Here is a 17553-nt window from a genome sequence, read left to right on the forward strand (position 1 = left end):
ATAAAATCAGAAATGCATTTCCTTTTCTTTTGAACACAATACAAAGACATCTGCTATATACATTTCCCAAAGCTAACATATTGAGTCCTCCCACCTTTGTTCCAGGTCTTTCTGTCTGTCTCACTCTCTTTGTCATCCCTCTCCCCAGGGCCTGGCATCTCTCTCTCCTCAGTTCAGTGTTTTTCCCCCTCTCTACCCCCTCTAGTCCAGCATCTGCTCTGTCTTCCCCCTCCCTTTGGGTTCAAGTCTGCATTCCAGCCCCTCCTCAAGGTCCTTTTCTGTCTCTCTCCCCCCCTGTCCAGATCCAGTGGCTCTATGGGTTTAGTCAGGGTTTTATACCCTGCCATATCCCTACATTCAATTTCAGAGCAGGTTACAAAAAAAAAAAAAAAAAAAAAATCATAATACATCCCAACCAATCTACACAAATTAATATAATTTCAAAAAATTATCAAAAAGCCACTTCAAAACTCACTTTGCGAATCACTCTCCTGCCAGTTTAGTGATTCTAGAGCCCCCCCCCCCTCTTTTTACTGTCCTTCTATGCAGACATTAGAAAGCAAAGTTTTGGGAAAGTAAATAATTTGTTTTTATTCATTTAGCTTTGGAGATTTTCATTTAAACATTTTACAGGGATTCCATCTCAACTCGTCTTCAAACACACCTAGCCAGGATGGTTTAAGGACACCCTCCATGAATATACATGAGAGATTTGCATTCAGTGGAGGTAATGAAAACAAATTTATCTCATGCATATTCAGTATGGGTAGCCTAAAAAACTGATAGGCTGGGAGTGTTCTGAGACCTGGTTGGAAACTTTTATTTTTGGAATTTGTTTTTTTTTTTTTTTTAAAACATGTCTAATTGGCCCTAGATTTCCCTGTATCCTGAATACAGAAATAGGAAAATTATCTCCTGTCTTTTTGCCAGAGGAGACTCCCAAGGTCCTCCCCCCTTAAAAAAAAATATATTTTATATTTTTCTGCTGTCTGATTTAGCCTTAAAATGTCCCAATCTAAAATCCTAAACCTATATTGTGCAACTAATCTTTAAAAATTATTTCTGAGCTCTTTCTGCATATGAATCCCTTCTCAGACTGTTTTGGGGAAGCTTTAAATGTTATCCAGTGCCACACTAAAACCTGACCACCTCGTTCTGGAATAAAATATAATTAAATAAAAATATACTAATTTAACTCCATTCATTCTATTATTTTAAAAGAAGCATCAGAAATTTAAGAATTTTTCAAATGTTAGCATGTAGTTTTCTGAGCTCTGCAGAGACATTTGGACACCTTTTTGCAACTAACTTGGATCAAATAAGTTATTTGTTCTGAAGTGCTGGACAAGATCATTCAAGCCAAGCAAGGAGGTCCCTCCTCGAAGAGCTTACACTACAAGGCCCAGAAAATACATTTTAATCAATATAAAGATATTTTCAAAGCACTGAACTTGAGTACTTCAGCACTTTGCACCAGTAAAAACTGGCTGAGTTAGCGGGGGGACAACTGGGTGCTAGGGAGGACAGTGCTCATCTTCCATTTCCTGCCTGCCCTGCCACAGCACACATAGCTGACCGGAAGTCTTCCATAAGCCCTCCCTCCGACGTCAGCGCTGACATCGGGGAAGACTTCCGATTGGCTATGTGTACTGCGGCAGGGCAGGCAGTAAATGGAAGACGAACCTTGCGGCTCGAGTTGTATTGAACCCCGTGGGATCCCCGAGACCACGAGGGGCGTCCCCACGGGATCCCCGCAACCCTAGGGGGCGTCCCCACGGGATCCCCATGACCCAAAGGGGGAACCCGCGGGATTTCCGTCATCCCCTTTCCCGTGCAGCTCTCTAAATTGGAAGCTATGGCACAAAAAGATAACCTAGACATCATCGGCATCATGGAAACATGGTGGAACGAGGACAACGTCTGGGACACTGTGCTACCGGGCTACAAGCTATACTGCAGAGACAGAGTAGGACAAAAAGGTGGGGGTATTGCCCTATACATAAGAGGGAATTGAGTCTACCAGAGAGAATATGCTGGAAACGAACAATAACGCAGAGTCTCTATGGGCCAAAATACCGGGAACAAATGGAATGGATAGAAGATTGGCATCTACTACCGGCCTCCAGGGCAGTACGAAGAGACTGATGAAGAAATGACAGATGAGATTAAACACGAATACAAGGGAGGCAACACAGTTATCATGGGCGACTTCAATTATCCAGGGATAGATTGGAACCTAGGCTGCAGTAGGCGACTGCTTCCTGGAACAACTTGTCATGGAAAATATGAGAGGAAATGCAATTCTGGACTTAATTCTAAATGAACTACGAGGACTGGCACAAGGTATAGAAGTAGAAGGGACGCTGGGAAACAGTGATAACATGATCCACTTCCACCTAGACACAGGAACAAAAAAATCGATCCAGAACGACTGCCATGGCAGTGAACTTCCGAAAAGGGAACTACGAACGGATGAGGGTCATGGTGAGGAAGAGGATAAGCACTGTAAATACCCTAGATCAAGCATGGTCCCTTTTTAAGGACACAGTCACCGAGGCACAAAATCTCTATATACTGCGTATCAACAAGTGTTCCAAGAGGAAAAAGAACAAGGAACTGGCATGGTTCACTGTAACAGTGAAGGAAGCGATCAGAGACAAGAAGACTTCATTTAAGGAATGGAAAAAGACAAAAATGGATGAACACTGGAAAAAGCACAAACAATATAGCAAGTGCCATAAGGCGGTAAGAGGGAACTACGAGGAAAAAATAGCAAAGGAGGAAAAAAAAAATTTTAAGCCGTTCTTTCAATATATTAAGGGGAAATGACCCGCGAAAGAAGCAGTGGGGCCGTTAGATGCCCATGGAATAAAGGGAGTACTAAAGGAGGACAAAACCATCGCCGACAACTGAACACATTTTTGCATCTGTATTTACCGAAGAGGATATATCCAATATACCAGAAGACAACAGGATATATACAGGAAGTGAAGACGGCAAACTGACAGGGTCGACGGTCAGTCTAGAAGAGGTATGCAGACAGATTGATAGGCTTAGAAACGATAAACCCCCGGGACCGGATGGCATCTACCTGAGGGTAATCAAGGAACTGAAAGAGGTTATAGCTTAATTGCTTCAACTAATAGCCAATCTGTCGATCAAATCAGGAAAGATTCTGGAAGACTGGAAAGTGGCGAATGTTACACCGATTTTCAAGAAAGGTTTGAGATGGGGTTCGGGAAACTACAGACCAGTGAGTCTGACTTCAGTACTGGGAAAGATGGTAGAGGCGCTGATAAAGGACCAAATCATCAATCACCTTGACGGACACAAACTGACGAGGACCAGCCAGCACAGCTTCAGCAAAGGAAGATCTTACTTGACAAACTTACTGCACTTCTTCGAGGGAGTAAATAGACAGATAGACAAGAGTGACCCAGAAGACATTGTATATCTAGATTTTCAGAAGGCGTTTGACAAGGTCCTGCATGAACGTCTACTTTGAAAAATTTTGAGCCATGGAATCGAGAGTGATATACTCACGTGGATTAAAAACTGGTTGGCAAATATGAAACAGAAAGTGGTGATAAATGGACAATACTAGGACTGGAAAAGCATCACGAGTGGAGTGTTGCAGGGTTCGGTGCTTGGGCCTGTGCTCTTAAACATATTTATAAATGACCTAGAAATTGGCGCAATGAGTGAAGTGATTAAATTTACGGATGCAAAGTTATTCAGAGTAGTGAGGACACAGAAGGATTGCGAAGACCTACAACGAGACATACATACTCTCGAGGAATGGGCTGTGAAATGGCAAATGAGGTTCAACGTGGATAAGTGCAAGGTGATGTATGTTGGTAACAAAAATCATATCAACGAATACAGGATGTCTGGTACTATATTCAGAGAGCGCCTCCAGGAAAGAGACTTGGGAGTACTTGTAGACAAGTCAATGAAACCGTCTGCACAATGCAAGGTGGCAGTGAAAAGGGCAAACAGAATGCTAGGAATGATTAAGGGGATCATAAACAAATCTGAAAAGGTTATCATGCCATTGTACCGGGCCATGGTAAGCCCCCACCTGGAATACTGCATCAAACACTGATCGCCGTACATGAAAAAGGACATAGTACTACTTGAAAGGGTCCAGAGAAGAGCAACAAAAATGGTTAAGGGACTGAAGGAGTTGCCGTACAATGAGAGGGTAGAAAAACTGGGCCTCTTCTCCCTTGAAAAGAGAAGACAGAGAGGACATGATCGAAACATTCAAGATATTGAAGGGAATTGACTTAGTAGAGAAAAAAAAGATTGTTCACCCTCTCAGAGGGCACTCGCTAAAGTTAAAAGGGAATAGATTCCGTACAAACGTAAGGAAATTCTTATTCACACAGAGAGTGGTAGAAATCTGGAATGCTCTTCCAGAGGCTGTTATAGGAGAAAGCACCCTTCAGGGATTCAAGAAAAGGTTGGATAAGTTCCTGCTGGAACAGAACATACGCAGGTAATGGTAGTCTCAAATAAGGCACTGGTCTTTGATCTAAGGGCTGCTGCGTGAGCGGACTGCTGAGCACGATGGACCACAGGTCTGACCCAGCAACGGCAAATCTTTTTGTTTCTGTGGTGTTGCATTGTATGCAGAGTCCAGCTTCTTGGTGGTTCAGTTTAACCTTTGTCTACGTATTTCTATATTATTTCCCCTTTTACAAAGCGTTTTTTAGCACCAGCCGCGGTGGTAACAGCTCTGATGCTCAGAATTCTATGAACGTCTGAGCTGTTACCACTCTAACTAAAAAACGCACTAGTTTTGTAAAAGGGGCATTTTCTGTGTGTTCAAAATACATGGTTTTCTGTTAGGATTGACTGTGCAGGATTGATCTGTACTAGTCTGGCTCGTTTAGTTTTAGAATGGGTGTATTGATGTTGTACTGCTCACTGCAGTATGCAAGATGCTGCCTTTTGCACTCTTGTGTGACATGTGAATTGTTACTAAAAATCATGTTTTTCATACAGATGGTGGAGTGTCTAAAAACGATGGGCCCCGGGTGTCACATATGCTAGGCATGCCACTGATGTGGCTGTAATTAAATTTTTTAAAATAATCTCCCTTCCCCCAGCGGGACCCTGTGGCATGATCTCTTCAGCTCCGAACTCCCCCACACACCTGCCCCCCTCCAGGTCGCTGTTATTTTAAATGTTCCGGCAGCCATGGTGCAATGTTCCGGAGATGAGCCTTCTGCTGTCGGCCTGCCCCAGAAGTCTTAATTCAGCAGCTGGCTGCCTAGCTGGGAACAGGAAGTCGCTGCTGAATTGAGACTTCTGGGGCAGGCTGCTGGCAGAAGGCTCATCTCCTGAACGCTCACCGCGGCTGCCAGAACATTTAAAATAACAATGACCGTGGAGGGGGCAGGTGTGGGGGAGTCCAGAGCTGAAGAGATTTTGCTGCAGGGTCTCACTGGGGGGGCAGGAAGGAAAGAAGAACATATGCTGCACGGTGTGCATGCCATGGGCTGGGGGGAGGGAAGATGGGGAGGACAAATGGTGGGCTGGGCTGGGGTGGCAGGGAAGGACAGATGTACAGGCTGGGAAGGTGGTTGGAAGGACAGATGCTTCACAGCCTGCGAGGGGGTTGGCAAATACAGATGATGCATGGATGGGGTGCTGGGAAGTGAGGAAAGAGTGAGAGATGCTGTCAGTGGGGGAGGGAAGAGAAAAAGAAAATTGTTGTACATAGGTGAATGGAGTGGGAGAGAAAGAGATGGTATACATGGGGAAAGGAAGAAGAGGGAGAATCATTAGACATGATAGTGGTGGAGAGGAGGGAAAGAAAAATATTATACTAAGAGGGAGGACAGATGGCTCAAAGAAGTGAGAGATGTCAAATTCTGGAGAAGGGTGATAGAAGGAGAGAGTTGTCAGACCACTGGAAGGGGAAAGAGAGATGCCAGACTAGAGAAAGGAAGGAGAGAAGAAAGAGATACCAGACTGCGGGAAGGAAAGGAGAGAGATGTTAGACCATGGGAAGAGGGAGGGAAAGATGGCAGACCATATGAGGGCATAAGGGGGAAGACAGATTTCAGACCACTGGAGAGAGGGGGAGATGGTGCACAGGGATGAAGGGGAAGGGGAGAGAGAGAGAGAGAGAGAGGGAGGAGATAATGTACAGCAATGGGTGTGGCAGGAAAGAGAGATAGAAGAAATGCTTCTTATGGGAATAGGGGAGAAGAAAGAGAGAGATAGATGGAAAGGGAAGGTTAAGACATGGAAAAGTAGATTTCGAGAAGAAAGCAGAAAAATGGAAGAAAGTTGAATGTTAAAAAGTTAATGCCAAAGATGAATGTAGGGCAGAAAGTGAAGGAGAGAAAGACAGCAAATGGATAAGAAGGCCATGGAAACACAAGAGCCCAGACAGAAAGAAGTGCAACCAGAGACTGGGAAATGATGATTATTAGATTACCAGACTACAAAGGTAGGGAATAATAATAGTAACTTTATTCTTGTATACCGCCACACCACATAGTTCTAGGTAGATCACATCAAAGAGGACTGTACAATTAGTGAACATACAAATATCAGAGAAATACAGCAAAAGACTATAATCAGGTTACAAATTTATCGAACAAGTAGGTTTTCAACAACTTTCTAAAAGAATAGTAAGACTGAATTTGAGGAATAAAAGTACTTAACCAGAAATTCATTTTTCCTGCCTGAAATGCAAATGTTTTTTTCCAAAAATCTCTTATAACAACAAGTTTTTGGTGTCTGGAACATAAACAAGTCAGTTTTTCGTGTGACCTTATTAGACTTGTACAATTCAAAATGAGAGGAAAAGTAAGCTGGAGCCAAACCAAACAATGTTTAAAGCAAATACAACCAAATTTAAACAGAACTCTTGCCTCGAATATGATTTTATTTTCAGTTTACTGATTGAAATAATGTGTCAGTTTTGAGAATTTATATCTGCTATCTATATTTTGCACTGTTCAGGAAGAAATTAATTTCTATTCCTCAGGTGTTATAATGCATGTAGAGTCTGGTATCTTAGGGTTGTTTGTGTATATTAGTACTTTTAGTTTGTGGTCCTGTGTTTGCATAGGGGTTATTATCTGTGTTCTGCATGTGTGACCAAGGCCAGGTGTTAGGGTAGGAATGAATGTTGAGAAGCATACAGTGTGCTTTGTGTAGTTTAATTTTGTGGTTAACCATTATGTGTTGTTAATAAGATTATACTGTGTGTATATTTGAAAAATGAATGGAAAAAAATAGTATTATAATTAATACTATCATTATTATGGGGGTGGGGTCAAGGGCAGAGCTTTCGGCCCTCCCCCAAACATAAAAGCATTCTGCCGCCTATGACTGTAGGTACTGGGGCTCCGTGGTCAACGTCACCCTGTGAGAATATGTGCATGTCCTGGGATAAAATAGTTTTCATAGAACACTTAATAAAAATGTCGTAAGCAATTCTAGAACAAAGATTTGATATACATGCTATCACCATCTTCTTAAATTTCTAGTTTGTCGGGGGGAATGGCCAAGATGGCGGTGCTAAGTTAAGCACGCTGAGAACACTCTCGTCTGCAGGGAGATTTTCTTCGTACTCAAAAAAGAACCCATAAAAGAAAAGGCAGCTAAGGGTGCTTACCTCAACACCTTCGGCTGCCCAAAACCAGCGCATGATTGAGCAGTGCCTAACAACACTTGCTCAAAGAATGGGCGGGCTAAGCCCTACTGTGGGAGAGACATAGGGGCGATCTTTCCTGCTGGAGCACGAGATCTCGCTTTCACCTGCACCGGATGTCCTGCCTCCCTGTCCAGCTGATGACGCTACCTTGGAAGTGATGAGCACGGATGCTGGAGATGCACCCGAAGTTCCCGTGGAGGCAAGATCCATGGCAGATGTGCTTCTGCCGATGTTTATCAGCGCTGGAGAGTTATTTCCTGACAGAGAGGATACTTTAGTAGCCATCTTGAAGACGCTCCAGAGTCCAGAGAGTGGATATTGCGACCAGGAAGACATCAGAGGAGGTAAAAACTTTGGGGACTAAGCTAGATAATTTTATTAAAATATCTGAACAAATGAATATTGAAACTAAGAATTCCATAACTAAAATACAAAATGAAGTACAATCCCTGTCAACATATAGAACTGCTGCAATAAAAGATAGTGCTCTATTACACAGGAAAATAGAAAACAGAATTTTACCAACCGTTAAATATAAGGATTTTGAATTTTCCTAAAACTCCTGGTATTGCCTCATATGAAGTGTTTAAAAATATGCGATGGAAATTTTGAGTTATTCTTCTGAGCATATTCCACCATTAAATAAAATTTATTATCTTCCACCGCCTACTAAGACTTCCCAGGAGCTTATGGAAGGAGAAAAGATACAAGCTCCGTAAATTGATTTGAACAATATCTGCAATTTTAGAAAACTCTATCTCCGAGTCCGCAGAGAGAACACTATTGATTTCCTTTTTTTTTCCAACAGGATTTGGACTCATTCATGAAGTTGTATTTTAGGTTTTCAAAATCTTTGTTCTATGGGAAAAGAATATGGGCATACATGGACGTTGCAAAAACCATTCAGGAAAGAAGGAATCAGTTTTTGTCTTGAAGGCAAGAAACAATAGCTTTGGAGGCCTCTTTTCTATTAGCATACCCCTGTAAGTGCATTATAAATTATGAAAAAGATGGCTTGAATTTAACCCAGAGAGATAGCAAGTTAAATGTTGTCTTATAGCCTTTCTTGAAACATTTTCTACTTTTGTTTTAGTGATTAATAATAAGCCTCTTATTTTTCAGGCTTATCTACCCCCATTTGTTGTGGTCTAAGGAGGGGTAATCAATTATGCCACTGTTTTATTTTTGATTGTATAAGTAACAAAAATTCATGCTGTATTTTTCCGACAAGATTTTCTTGCAAGATTGTTGGAAATTATAAAATATATATATATATCTAATATAATAAAACGGTAACCCGCTAATGCGCACTTCCTATGCGTGCATCCGTTTTCCTTGAGCTGTAGCACTTAGGAAGTGCGCATGCACGGCTTACGGTCTTGCCTCACGCGAGGCAACACAAGTGGCATGGGCGCCCTTCCCTGCTCTCCACCGCTGCCGGCCGCTAGTACCCCCTGCCCTCTCCGTTGCCTCCCGGCTCCAGCGGCGTAGGCAGCACTTTAAACACGCTGCTTCGCGCTCTTCTCTGATGACATCATCAGAGACAGACGCAGCAGAGGAAATCGCCAGTAGAAGGCCGCAAAGCAGCGTGTTTAAAGTGCTGCCTACGCGGCTGGAGTCCCGAGCTTTGTCGGCGTTGGGAGGGCAGTAAAAGAAGGGGGAGGGGCCGAACGGAGCAGGGAAGATAAGGTAAGAAAAGGGAAAGGGGGAGTAGGGGAAAATGCTGCTACTGCTTCTACACAGGAAAGGGGGGGATAGGAGGGAAATGTTGTTGCTGCTGCATAGGGAAGTGGGATGGAAATGCTGCTGCACAGGGAAATGGGGAAAAATGACAGACAGACAGCGGGAGGGAGGGAGACAGAAAGAAAGAAAGACACAGGGAGAGGGACAGAAAGACAGACAGAGAAAGGGGGCCAGAGAGAGAGTCAGCAGGAGAGGAAAAGGGGGCTGCTTTGGGGGGAGGGGTGTGCTTGGGGCAAACAGCTTTGCTCTGGGGGGGAAGACAGAAGGGGCCATAGAGAGACAGGGAGAGGGATAGGGGGCTGCTTTGGGGGGACGGGTGTGCTGGGGGGAGACAGAAGGGGACATGGAGAGATAGGGAAAGGGGACAGACAGCTTTGCTCTGGGGGGGAAGACAGAAGAGGGCCATGGAGAGACATTTGGGGGGGGAGGTGGGTGCTGGGGGCAGACAGCTTTGCTCGGGGGGGGGGGGAGGGGGAGACAGGATACAGACAGTGGCCAAAGAGAGATAAAGAAACACAGACAGACAGACACATCTATTCTAGCACCCGTTAATGTAACGGGCTTAAAGACTAGTGTATATATATAAGTAATTTCTAGTTTGTCGAAAACGGCAACAAAGGAAATGCGAAAGCAGCTCTGGGAAACCCGCAGCAAATAAATGCCGTCCTATCTATCACTTCCAGAAAACGATCATCTTCTAACTACAGAAGTCACTTGTGCAATACAGAAATGAGCCAGCAAATCAGCTAAGGCCGCAGTGTAAATACAAGAAGCACGGGTGCACCTGTTTGTCCGGAGCATCACTCTATTGTGGAAATGGAAATCCTAAGCCTACCAGTCCCAGCACTAAACACACCTTCCTCTGAAAGCAAACCATCACAGCTCTTCATAAGCAGACACTACACTCCAATCACCTCTTTCTGCTTCTCAACCTTTATCGCCACCGGGTGCTAATTAGGAGGGAAAGACAAACGGACCAATCGGAAAGGAGTTGCAGGTTAATTGCCTGGAAGAGAACGGTATCTTCCACCGCTCTTCCCTCAGCGACCAATCAGGGGCACCCAGAGCGACCAATTGGGCACCCTTTTGTGGTGACCAATAAACGGCTGGTTTACATTAGAATTTCAGGAACTGGCTGAAAATCTGGAATTTTCCTAGTGGGGAGTCTGTGTGATGCGGAGAACTTAGTGGCGCGCGCAGCCCAGCACATAGTAGCAGTGCCATGGAGGAGCGGAGTGAATCGCCTATCCAAGCCCAGCCTTCGCCGCCTGCTCAGCAGCAGCAACAGCAGTCTCCTCCACCAGCTGTGGGTTGGCCTATCTTTAGGGATGATTACGAGCTGCAGGAGGTTATCGGTCAGTGTACTTGTCTTCTCTTTTCGGTCGTGTTGAGGAGTGGATGAAGAAAGCGGAGATAACTTGGCAGCCGGCTTCCGGCCTACCGGCATTTTCTGTTTTTTTTTTTTTTTTAACACTTCTGACAGCTGCAGGTTGAGAGGGTTATCGTTGCGGTCGTGGCTTCGTGCTGCAGTATTGCTGCAGGTTGTGAAATTGCTTTGTCTGCTAACTTTAGTGAAAATTGCGTGTTATGTTTAATGGATGTGGGAGGAGAATTTTGAAACGAAGAGTGTAGTAGTAGTTTGGACTGAACAGGATTAGGAATATTATACTGTGATCTGAGTACCCTTTTGTTTTGTGCGCGTTGCGATATTGCATAAAATTATTGCCTAATATTAAGAATCTTAAACGTGTGTGATCGTTTTTTCTATTGGTATTTGGTATTATATATTGGTTATCATTTTGGGAATATGCTCTGCTTTTATGACCGAAGCATTTTCTTTGCATAACCGTGTATGGGCAAAGGTCTTGTGATGGACCGCTACATTTGACCTATAGTGTTACTACTGTACTGTTTACTACGAAATCATTTTTTGGCTCTAATAGGCGTAGGCAGCGCTGTACACATAAGCAGTTTCTAGGTTTTTAAAATAATCTGGTGCAATTTATTTTTTCTTTATGCCCAGAGACCACATTCGTACTTATGTGTGTGAATTTATTAGCAATTCTTTGGGCCTGGCAGTTTCTTTAACTTCTAACTTAACTAGTGTTTGAGGTTTTGTCTTATAACTTATTTTCAAGTACTTTATAAAAATTGTTTTAATTTTCATGCCTAGCTTTTGTTATAGCAAAGTCAGTGCTTGATGGTGTAGCTCCCTGGTTAATGAGGAAATCAAACCCTCAGCCATCCAGCAGACAATCTTATAACATTGTTGACAAAAAATAAAGTTAGCCTTGGCACAGATATGCTTAATTCTTTCATTTTGGCAGAAAGAGAAGTACATCTTTAATTTGTTTGTTTATGCTGTTCATATTGCTTTTGGTTCTTGAGACTTAATTGTAAGGAAACCATCTCTCTCCCCCCCCCGGAGATGTCTTTTATTCCTATTTTATTTTTCTCTTTCAATTAACTTAATTTCACCAAAGGGTGGATTTGTTTGAAATAGTTTTTTCAAACAAGTGACAACAGATGCTGTCAAATCACCAGCAAAATACAGTTCAAAAAAATCTATCTTGCCATATGTAATCAAAGTTGCAAAGACCTCTTCAATGATATTAACACACTGGGGATATCTCAGAACGCTACTCTGATAGATACTTGTCAGCGTAGCAGCACTCCTTACCGAATTCACCCTGTGTGTATTGGAGCTCTTTGCCGCACTTATTATGTATCAATCATTAAAACCTAATATAATTTAAACTTACTATCTGTTTATTATCTTTAATTAGTAACTAATCTGTATTCCATCTTCCATTATTCTCATTTATTTAACCTTCATATAAGTTCATAAAACTCTTTCTTTTGAACTTTTCTGCTTTTCAATCTGCGCGTTTCGATTCCTTCTTCAGGACAGGGCTAGTGCTTTAACTGAAACAAAACAACAAACATACTCCAAATTAACATACATCCAAACTATCCATATACTTTCCATAAAAGCAATTTTTTAACTTACCAGCCTATTGTTTTTCAACATTCCTTTTATCCCGTGACCATTTCAGCAATTAAACATGGCCGCGGCGTCCTTTGCAAACTCTTATATGTGAAACCACTATCTGTGGCTTTTAGAGTGTACATCGCCTAGATATTATGATAGGCGATTCATAAAATGCTAATAAACTTGAAACTTGAAACTTTATACTCCTCCCCCTAGATGTCAAAAAACTACAGACCAATCCGGGAACATAGTTTGGATGTATGTTAATTTGGAGTATGTTTGTTGTTTTGTTTTAGTTAAAGCACTAGCTCCGCCTGAAGAAGGAATCAAAACGCGTAGACGGGCAGCAGTGCACTATATAGCTGAACAAAAGCCGAATAAATGCTACACAAAAGTTAAGTTCATTCATGAAAATTAAGGATTGAAAAGCAGAAAAGTTTAAAAGAAAGAGTTTTAAGACCTTATATGAAGGTTGAATAAATGAGAATAATGGAAGATGGAATACAGATTAGTTACTAATTAAAGATAATAAACAGAGATAGTAAGTTTAAATTATATTAGGTTTTAATGATTGATACATAATAAGTGCGGCAAAGAATTTCAATACACACAGGGTGAATTCGGTGAGGAGTGCTGCCACGCTGACAAGTATCTATCAGAGTAGCGTTCTGAGATATCCCCAGTGTGTTAATATCATTGAGAGGTCTTTGCAACTTTGATTACATATGGCAAGATAGATTTTTTTTTTTTTAACTTTATTTAGTTGCTTGCCATTAGCCTATTCAACAGGTAAATCGCCAGCAAGACAGGTGGAGTAGCCCAGTGGTTAATGCAATGAATGGCCTGAGAACCTGGGGAACTGAGCTTGATTCCTGCTTCAGCTCTCTGTGACTCTGGGAAGTTGCCTATCCCCCCCCCCCTTGCCCCAGATACAACACAAGTTTCTACACATAAAATATAAACTGCTCTGATTGTAACCACAGAAAAGTGATCTATCAAATCCATCTCCCTTTCCTTTTCCCTTCAGAGCCTTACCTTTTTGGTGCATTTGAAACACTAGGGAAGGATTTCCAGATGCAAGACATTTGGTAACTTACAGCGCTTGGAAGTTCTGCTGCATTCTCGTACCACTTGCCTTCCCTATTCAGCTTGGAAAAGAGATGACTGAGGGGAGATATAATGGAAGTCTACAAAATCCAAAGTGGAGTAGAAAGGGTACAAGTGGATTGATTTTTCATTCTGTCAAAAATTACAAGGACAAGGGGACACTCGAAGTTACAGGGAAATACTTTTAAAACCAATAAGAAGAAATATTTTTTCACTCGGAGACTAGTTAAGCTCTGGAATGCATTTCCAGAGGTTGTGGTAAGAGCAGATAGCGTAACTGGTTTTAAGAAAGGTTTGGACAACTTCATGGAGGAAAAGTCCATAGTCTGTTATTGAGAAAAATATGGGGGAAGCCACTGCTTGCCCTGGCTCGGTAGCATGGAATGTTGCTACTCGTTGGGTTTTGGCCAGGTACTACGGACCTGATTGGCCACTATGAGGATGGGCTATTTGTCTTGATGGACCATTGGTCTGACCCAGTAAGGCTGTTCTTATGTTCCCTCCCTCTCTCCCTCAGTGCAGGTCTGGCCCCCCCTTACTTGCCTGAGGCTGTCCTGAAACTTCAGCGGCAACCATAAATCTTCCTCCGTTCAGCCCCTGAGGCAGTATGAAACCTCCTTTCCCCCCCCCCCACCTGAAACAGTAGCAGCAGCTACTGAGCAAAGGCAGTGCCGTAAACAGACTCTTTCTGGCCAGCCCTGACAGGGCCTTTCCTCTGTCATGTCAAAAGTGACACAGCAGAAGAAAGGCTGTGTCGGAGCTTGCCAAAAGCAGTCTGTTTTAAGGTGCTGCTGTTCACCGGCTGTCGCTACTGCTTCAGGTAAGGGAGGGAGAGGAGTTGTCTGGACTGGCTGCTTCTTCGGGGGCCGGAGGGAGGGTGATTTATGGCTGCCGCTGGAAGGTAGAGAGGGGGTCGGGTTGTTGGTCAGGAGTGCACGACTTTGGAGGTTGTCAATTGAGAAGCACCAGAGACAACTTTTTTTATTTTTTAATTTTTTGCTGGTTGGTTGAGAGTGCCAGTTAAATGAATGCTAGTTAACTGGGATTATACTGTATTTCTGCTTAGCCTTTTTGCCACCTAATAGAGAGAACCTGAAATAGGTGAAGTGTGACCAATTTTCCTAGATACAACATACCTACCTAGAGTTCAGTGTGGAATCTAGGTATGTTTTGAGACCATGCCAAGTGCATATGACCTGAATTGCCCAGTGTTGAAAATTGGATACTGGGCTTGCTTGATGGACCTTAGAATTGACTCTGTATTAGTTTTTAAGATTATTCTGTTTTGTTGGTAGGCATTTGGCATGCTGGCTGCTGAAGTACAAGAAGAGTTCCTTGGTTCTGCTGCTAATGGGCCATGGAGTAGGGAGGAAGGGTGGAATTTGGATGGCCAAAAAACTGTTCCATAAGCTGCATCCAGATGTCCAACTGTAATTGGAGGATCTCTAGTACCATATATGCTTGAATATAAACAAGGATTTTGGGTCCAAAAAATGGGGTCTCTGTTTATATTGGGGTCAACTCAGCACTGACCTACTCCGCCCCCAAACTGTTACAGGCCACTGCTGGGTCTGCCGTGAGACTCGGTAGTCCAGTGGTGGCCAGGACAGGAGGGATCCCTCCTGCCTCCTGTTTAGCCGGTTCTAAGAATTTTTTTTTACCTCCCTATGCCCCCCCCACCTCCCCACAATGTACCTTTAGTAACCCTGGGGGAGTTTTCGTCCCGCGGCAGCCAATCATCTAGCGGCTCTGCACAGGCAGGAGGGAAGGAAGGTTACTCCTGCCACGATTTCCTGCTGGACCACCAGAGATACTAAAGGGGGGGGGGGGTTAGGGAGGTAACAAATTCTTAGCATCAGCGGGAGGGATCCCTCCTGTCCAGCCACTGCAGGACCACCAGGCCTGGTGGAGGCCTAAGTCATCGGGAGGGGGGGAATAGGATGCAGAGACTGGCAGTGAGGGAGTGGAGCTGGGTGCAGAGCAGTAAGGGAGGGGGAGCAGGGCAGAGCCCGGAAGAGCTATACAACAGCCTACTAGCCACTCAAGCAGCAAAATTCGATAACCAAATCGCCAATCTTCTGATAACAACCCCAGACTACAAGATGTTCAGAAAGGAAATAAAAACTATACTCTTCAAGAAATCCCTGAAAAAGACTTAATACCACGAGTACCTTCCTTCTTCTCATCTTCTCCCTAACTCACTGATAACCACGTGACCCACTCTTGGAAATGACATGCGATCTTACTTTGTAACCCTCCAGCTATAACTTTTTGTAATCCGCCTTGAACAAAAGGTAATGGCGGAATAGAAATCTCTAATGTAATATAAGAGCAGGGCAAGGCACTGCACTTGAATATTAACACCCCTCTGCCCCCCCCGGGTTTATATTCGAGTCAACTTTTTTTGGGAGAAAGGTTACCTCAGTTATATTCAAGTATATATGGTATATTAACACTGAGTATATACAGCCACAATTTTGGGGGGCATTTTAGATGGCTATTAACTTGAAACTCCTCTACTGAATTCCAACTGTTGGGAGTAGTGCCATGTGGCTGAAAAAGCGCAAGGTTCCCTCCCCCCCTGAAAAAGTGTTATCTGGACTAGACTAATTAAACTGAGTCTCTGCACAAAAGTGTTTTTGTGGTTTAATGCTGACTTTGTGCATGCTATGACTTCTGAGGGACCAAGAATCAGGAGTGATCCTGGAGGACTGCAGTAGAGCAGATGTGGTTCCCATCAACAAAAGCAGAAGTAAGGAAGAGGTTGGAAACTACAGGCCGGTAAGTCTGACTTCTCTGGCAAGTAAATTAATGGAAATGCTTTTAAAAATCAGAACAAGGAAGCTTCTGGAATTTAGTGAATTGCACAACTCAAGACATGGTCTCACTAAAGGCAAGTCTTGTCAGACAAAGCTGATTAATTTCTTTGACTGGGTGACCAAAGAGTTTGGATCAAGGGAGAGCCCTAGGGGTGGTCTATTTTAAATTTTAGCAAAGCCTTTGACATGGTTCCACCAAGACAACTAAAACTAAGTGACGGGGTTAGGAATTAGTTGAATGGAAGGTGACAGGGTAGTAATAAGCGGAGCTTACCCTGATGTTGTACTGCAAGGTTTGATTCTTCAGCCGGTTCATTTTAATACTTTTATAAGTGATGTTGCTGAAGGTCTGTCTGGTAAGGTTTGCTGCTTGTCTCGCAAAGTTTGCCCAGGATATCGTGGCAGTCATTTTTCACTATGGAGATTGCCTGGCAAGAGCGTAAAGGGATAGCTTCTGCCCTGCCTCGCCACTGGAACCACTGGGTACATAAGGTAGTCCTGCAGGGGTACCAGGCGGGGTGGGCTAGTGGCACAAAGTTGCCGGGAAGGATGTATTGATGGCAGAATGGAAGAGCCGCTGGTAGCCCATTGTAAATAGTATCAGCATGATTTAAGTACTCTTAGATGCACTGTACTTGAACAGGGCAAAGAGGCGTTTCCTCAGAAAGAAAGAACAGAATTGGATTTTTCATCTAAATACAGTACTACCGAATGGAATGGGCAGCATTTTTTAACTTTGCTGAGTTGTTTTGATTTTTGAATTTTCCGTGTTACTATCTCCTCCTTCTGAATGACGTGTGAAGAGAGGAGGTGTTCTGCAGAGTCTTTGCTTCGTTGACTCCTCCCCCCCCAGATGATGTGAGAGGAGGTGATCTGTGGAGTGTCTGCATCTTATACTCTTCCCCCTAGATGACTAGGTAGGAGGGGAGGTTTTTGGAGTGTTTAAATCCTTGTCTGGGTATCCGGAAGTCCAAGTGCCATCTTTGAACTGTTGGTGGATGTGTTAGGGTTTATTTTCTTGCAACAGTTCTGATGAATGTTTCCACTCTTACCCCTGATGCAGCTTTGATAGAGCAAAACGGGGACTCCCTTTGGGTTTTCGAAGAGGGCTGGATCACACAAGATTGAAGAAGAACAATAAGCATTTGTTTTGTTGATGTCCGAGTGTGAAGCTAAGTACCTCTTCCTATTTTTGAAATAAGCAGTGCTGG

At 43.3% G+C, this 17553-nt stretch overlaps 1 protein-coding gene across 5 annotated transcripts in view; it reads left to right on the plus strand.

Annotated features, from left to right (window-relative positions):
• The first annotated feature begins 10454 nt into the window (after positions 1 to 10454).
• STK39 (serine/threonine kinase 39) overlaps positions 10455 to 17553 on the plus strand; it is a 238268-nt gene continuing 231169 nt past the window's right edge. For 2 of the 5 annotated variants that reach the window (XR_004539615.1, XM_033946332.1), the window contains exon 1: positions 10456 to 10779. Coding sequence is in view for 2 of the 5 variants with exons in the window: in XM_033946332.1 (XP_033802223.1) it covers positions 10647 to 10779 (133 nt within the window). In the remaining 3 variants the exon portion in view is untranslated. Of the gene's footprint in view, positions 10780 to 17553 lie in introns of all 5 variants that reach the window. The other 3 variants (XR_004539616.1, XM_033946331.1, XM_033946333.1) reach the window with 3 other exon arrangements.

This window comes from Geotrypetes seraphini, chromosome 5 (genome assembly GCF_902459505.1).
Source record: "Geotrypetes seraphini chromosome 5, aGeoSer1.1, whole genome shotgun sequence".
In the NCBI taxonomy this organism is placed as follows: Eukaryota; Metazoa; Chordata; class Amphibia; order Gymnophiona; family Dermophiidae; genus Geotrypetes; species Geotrypetes seraphini.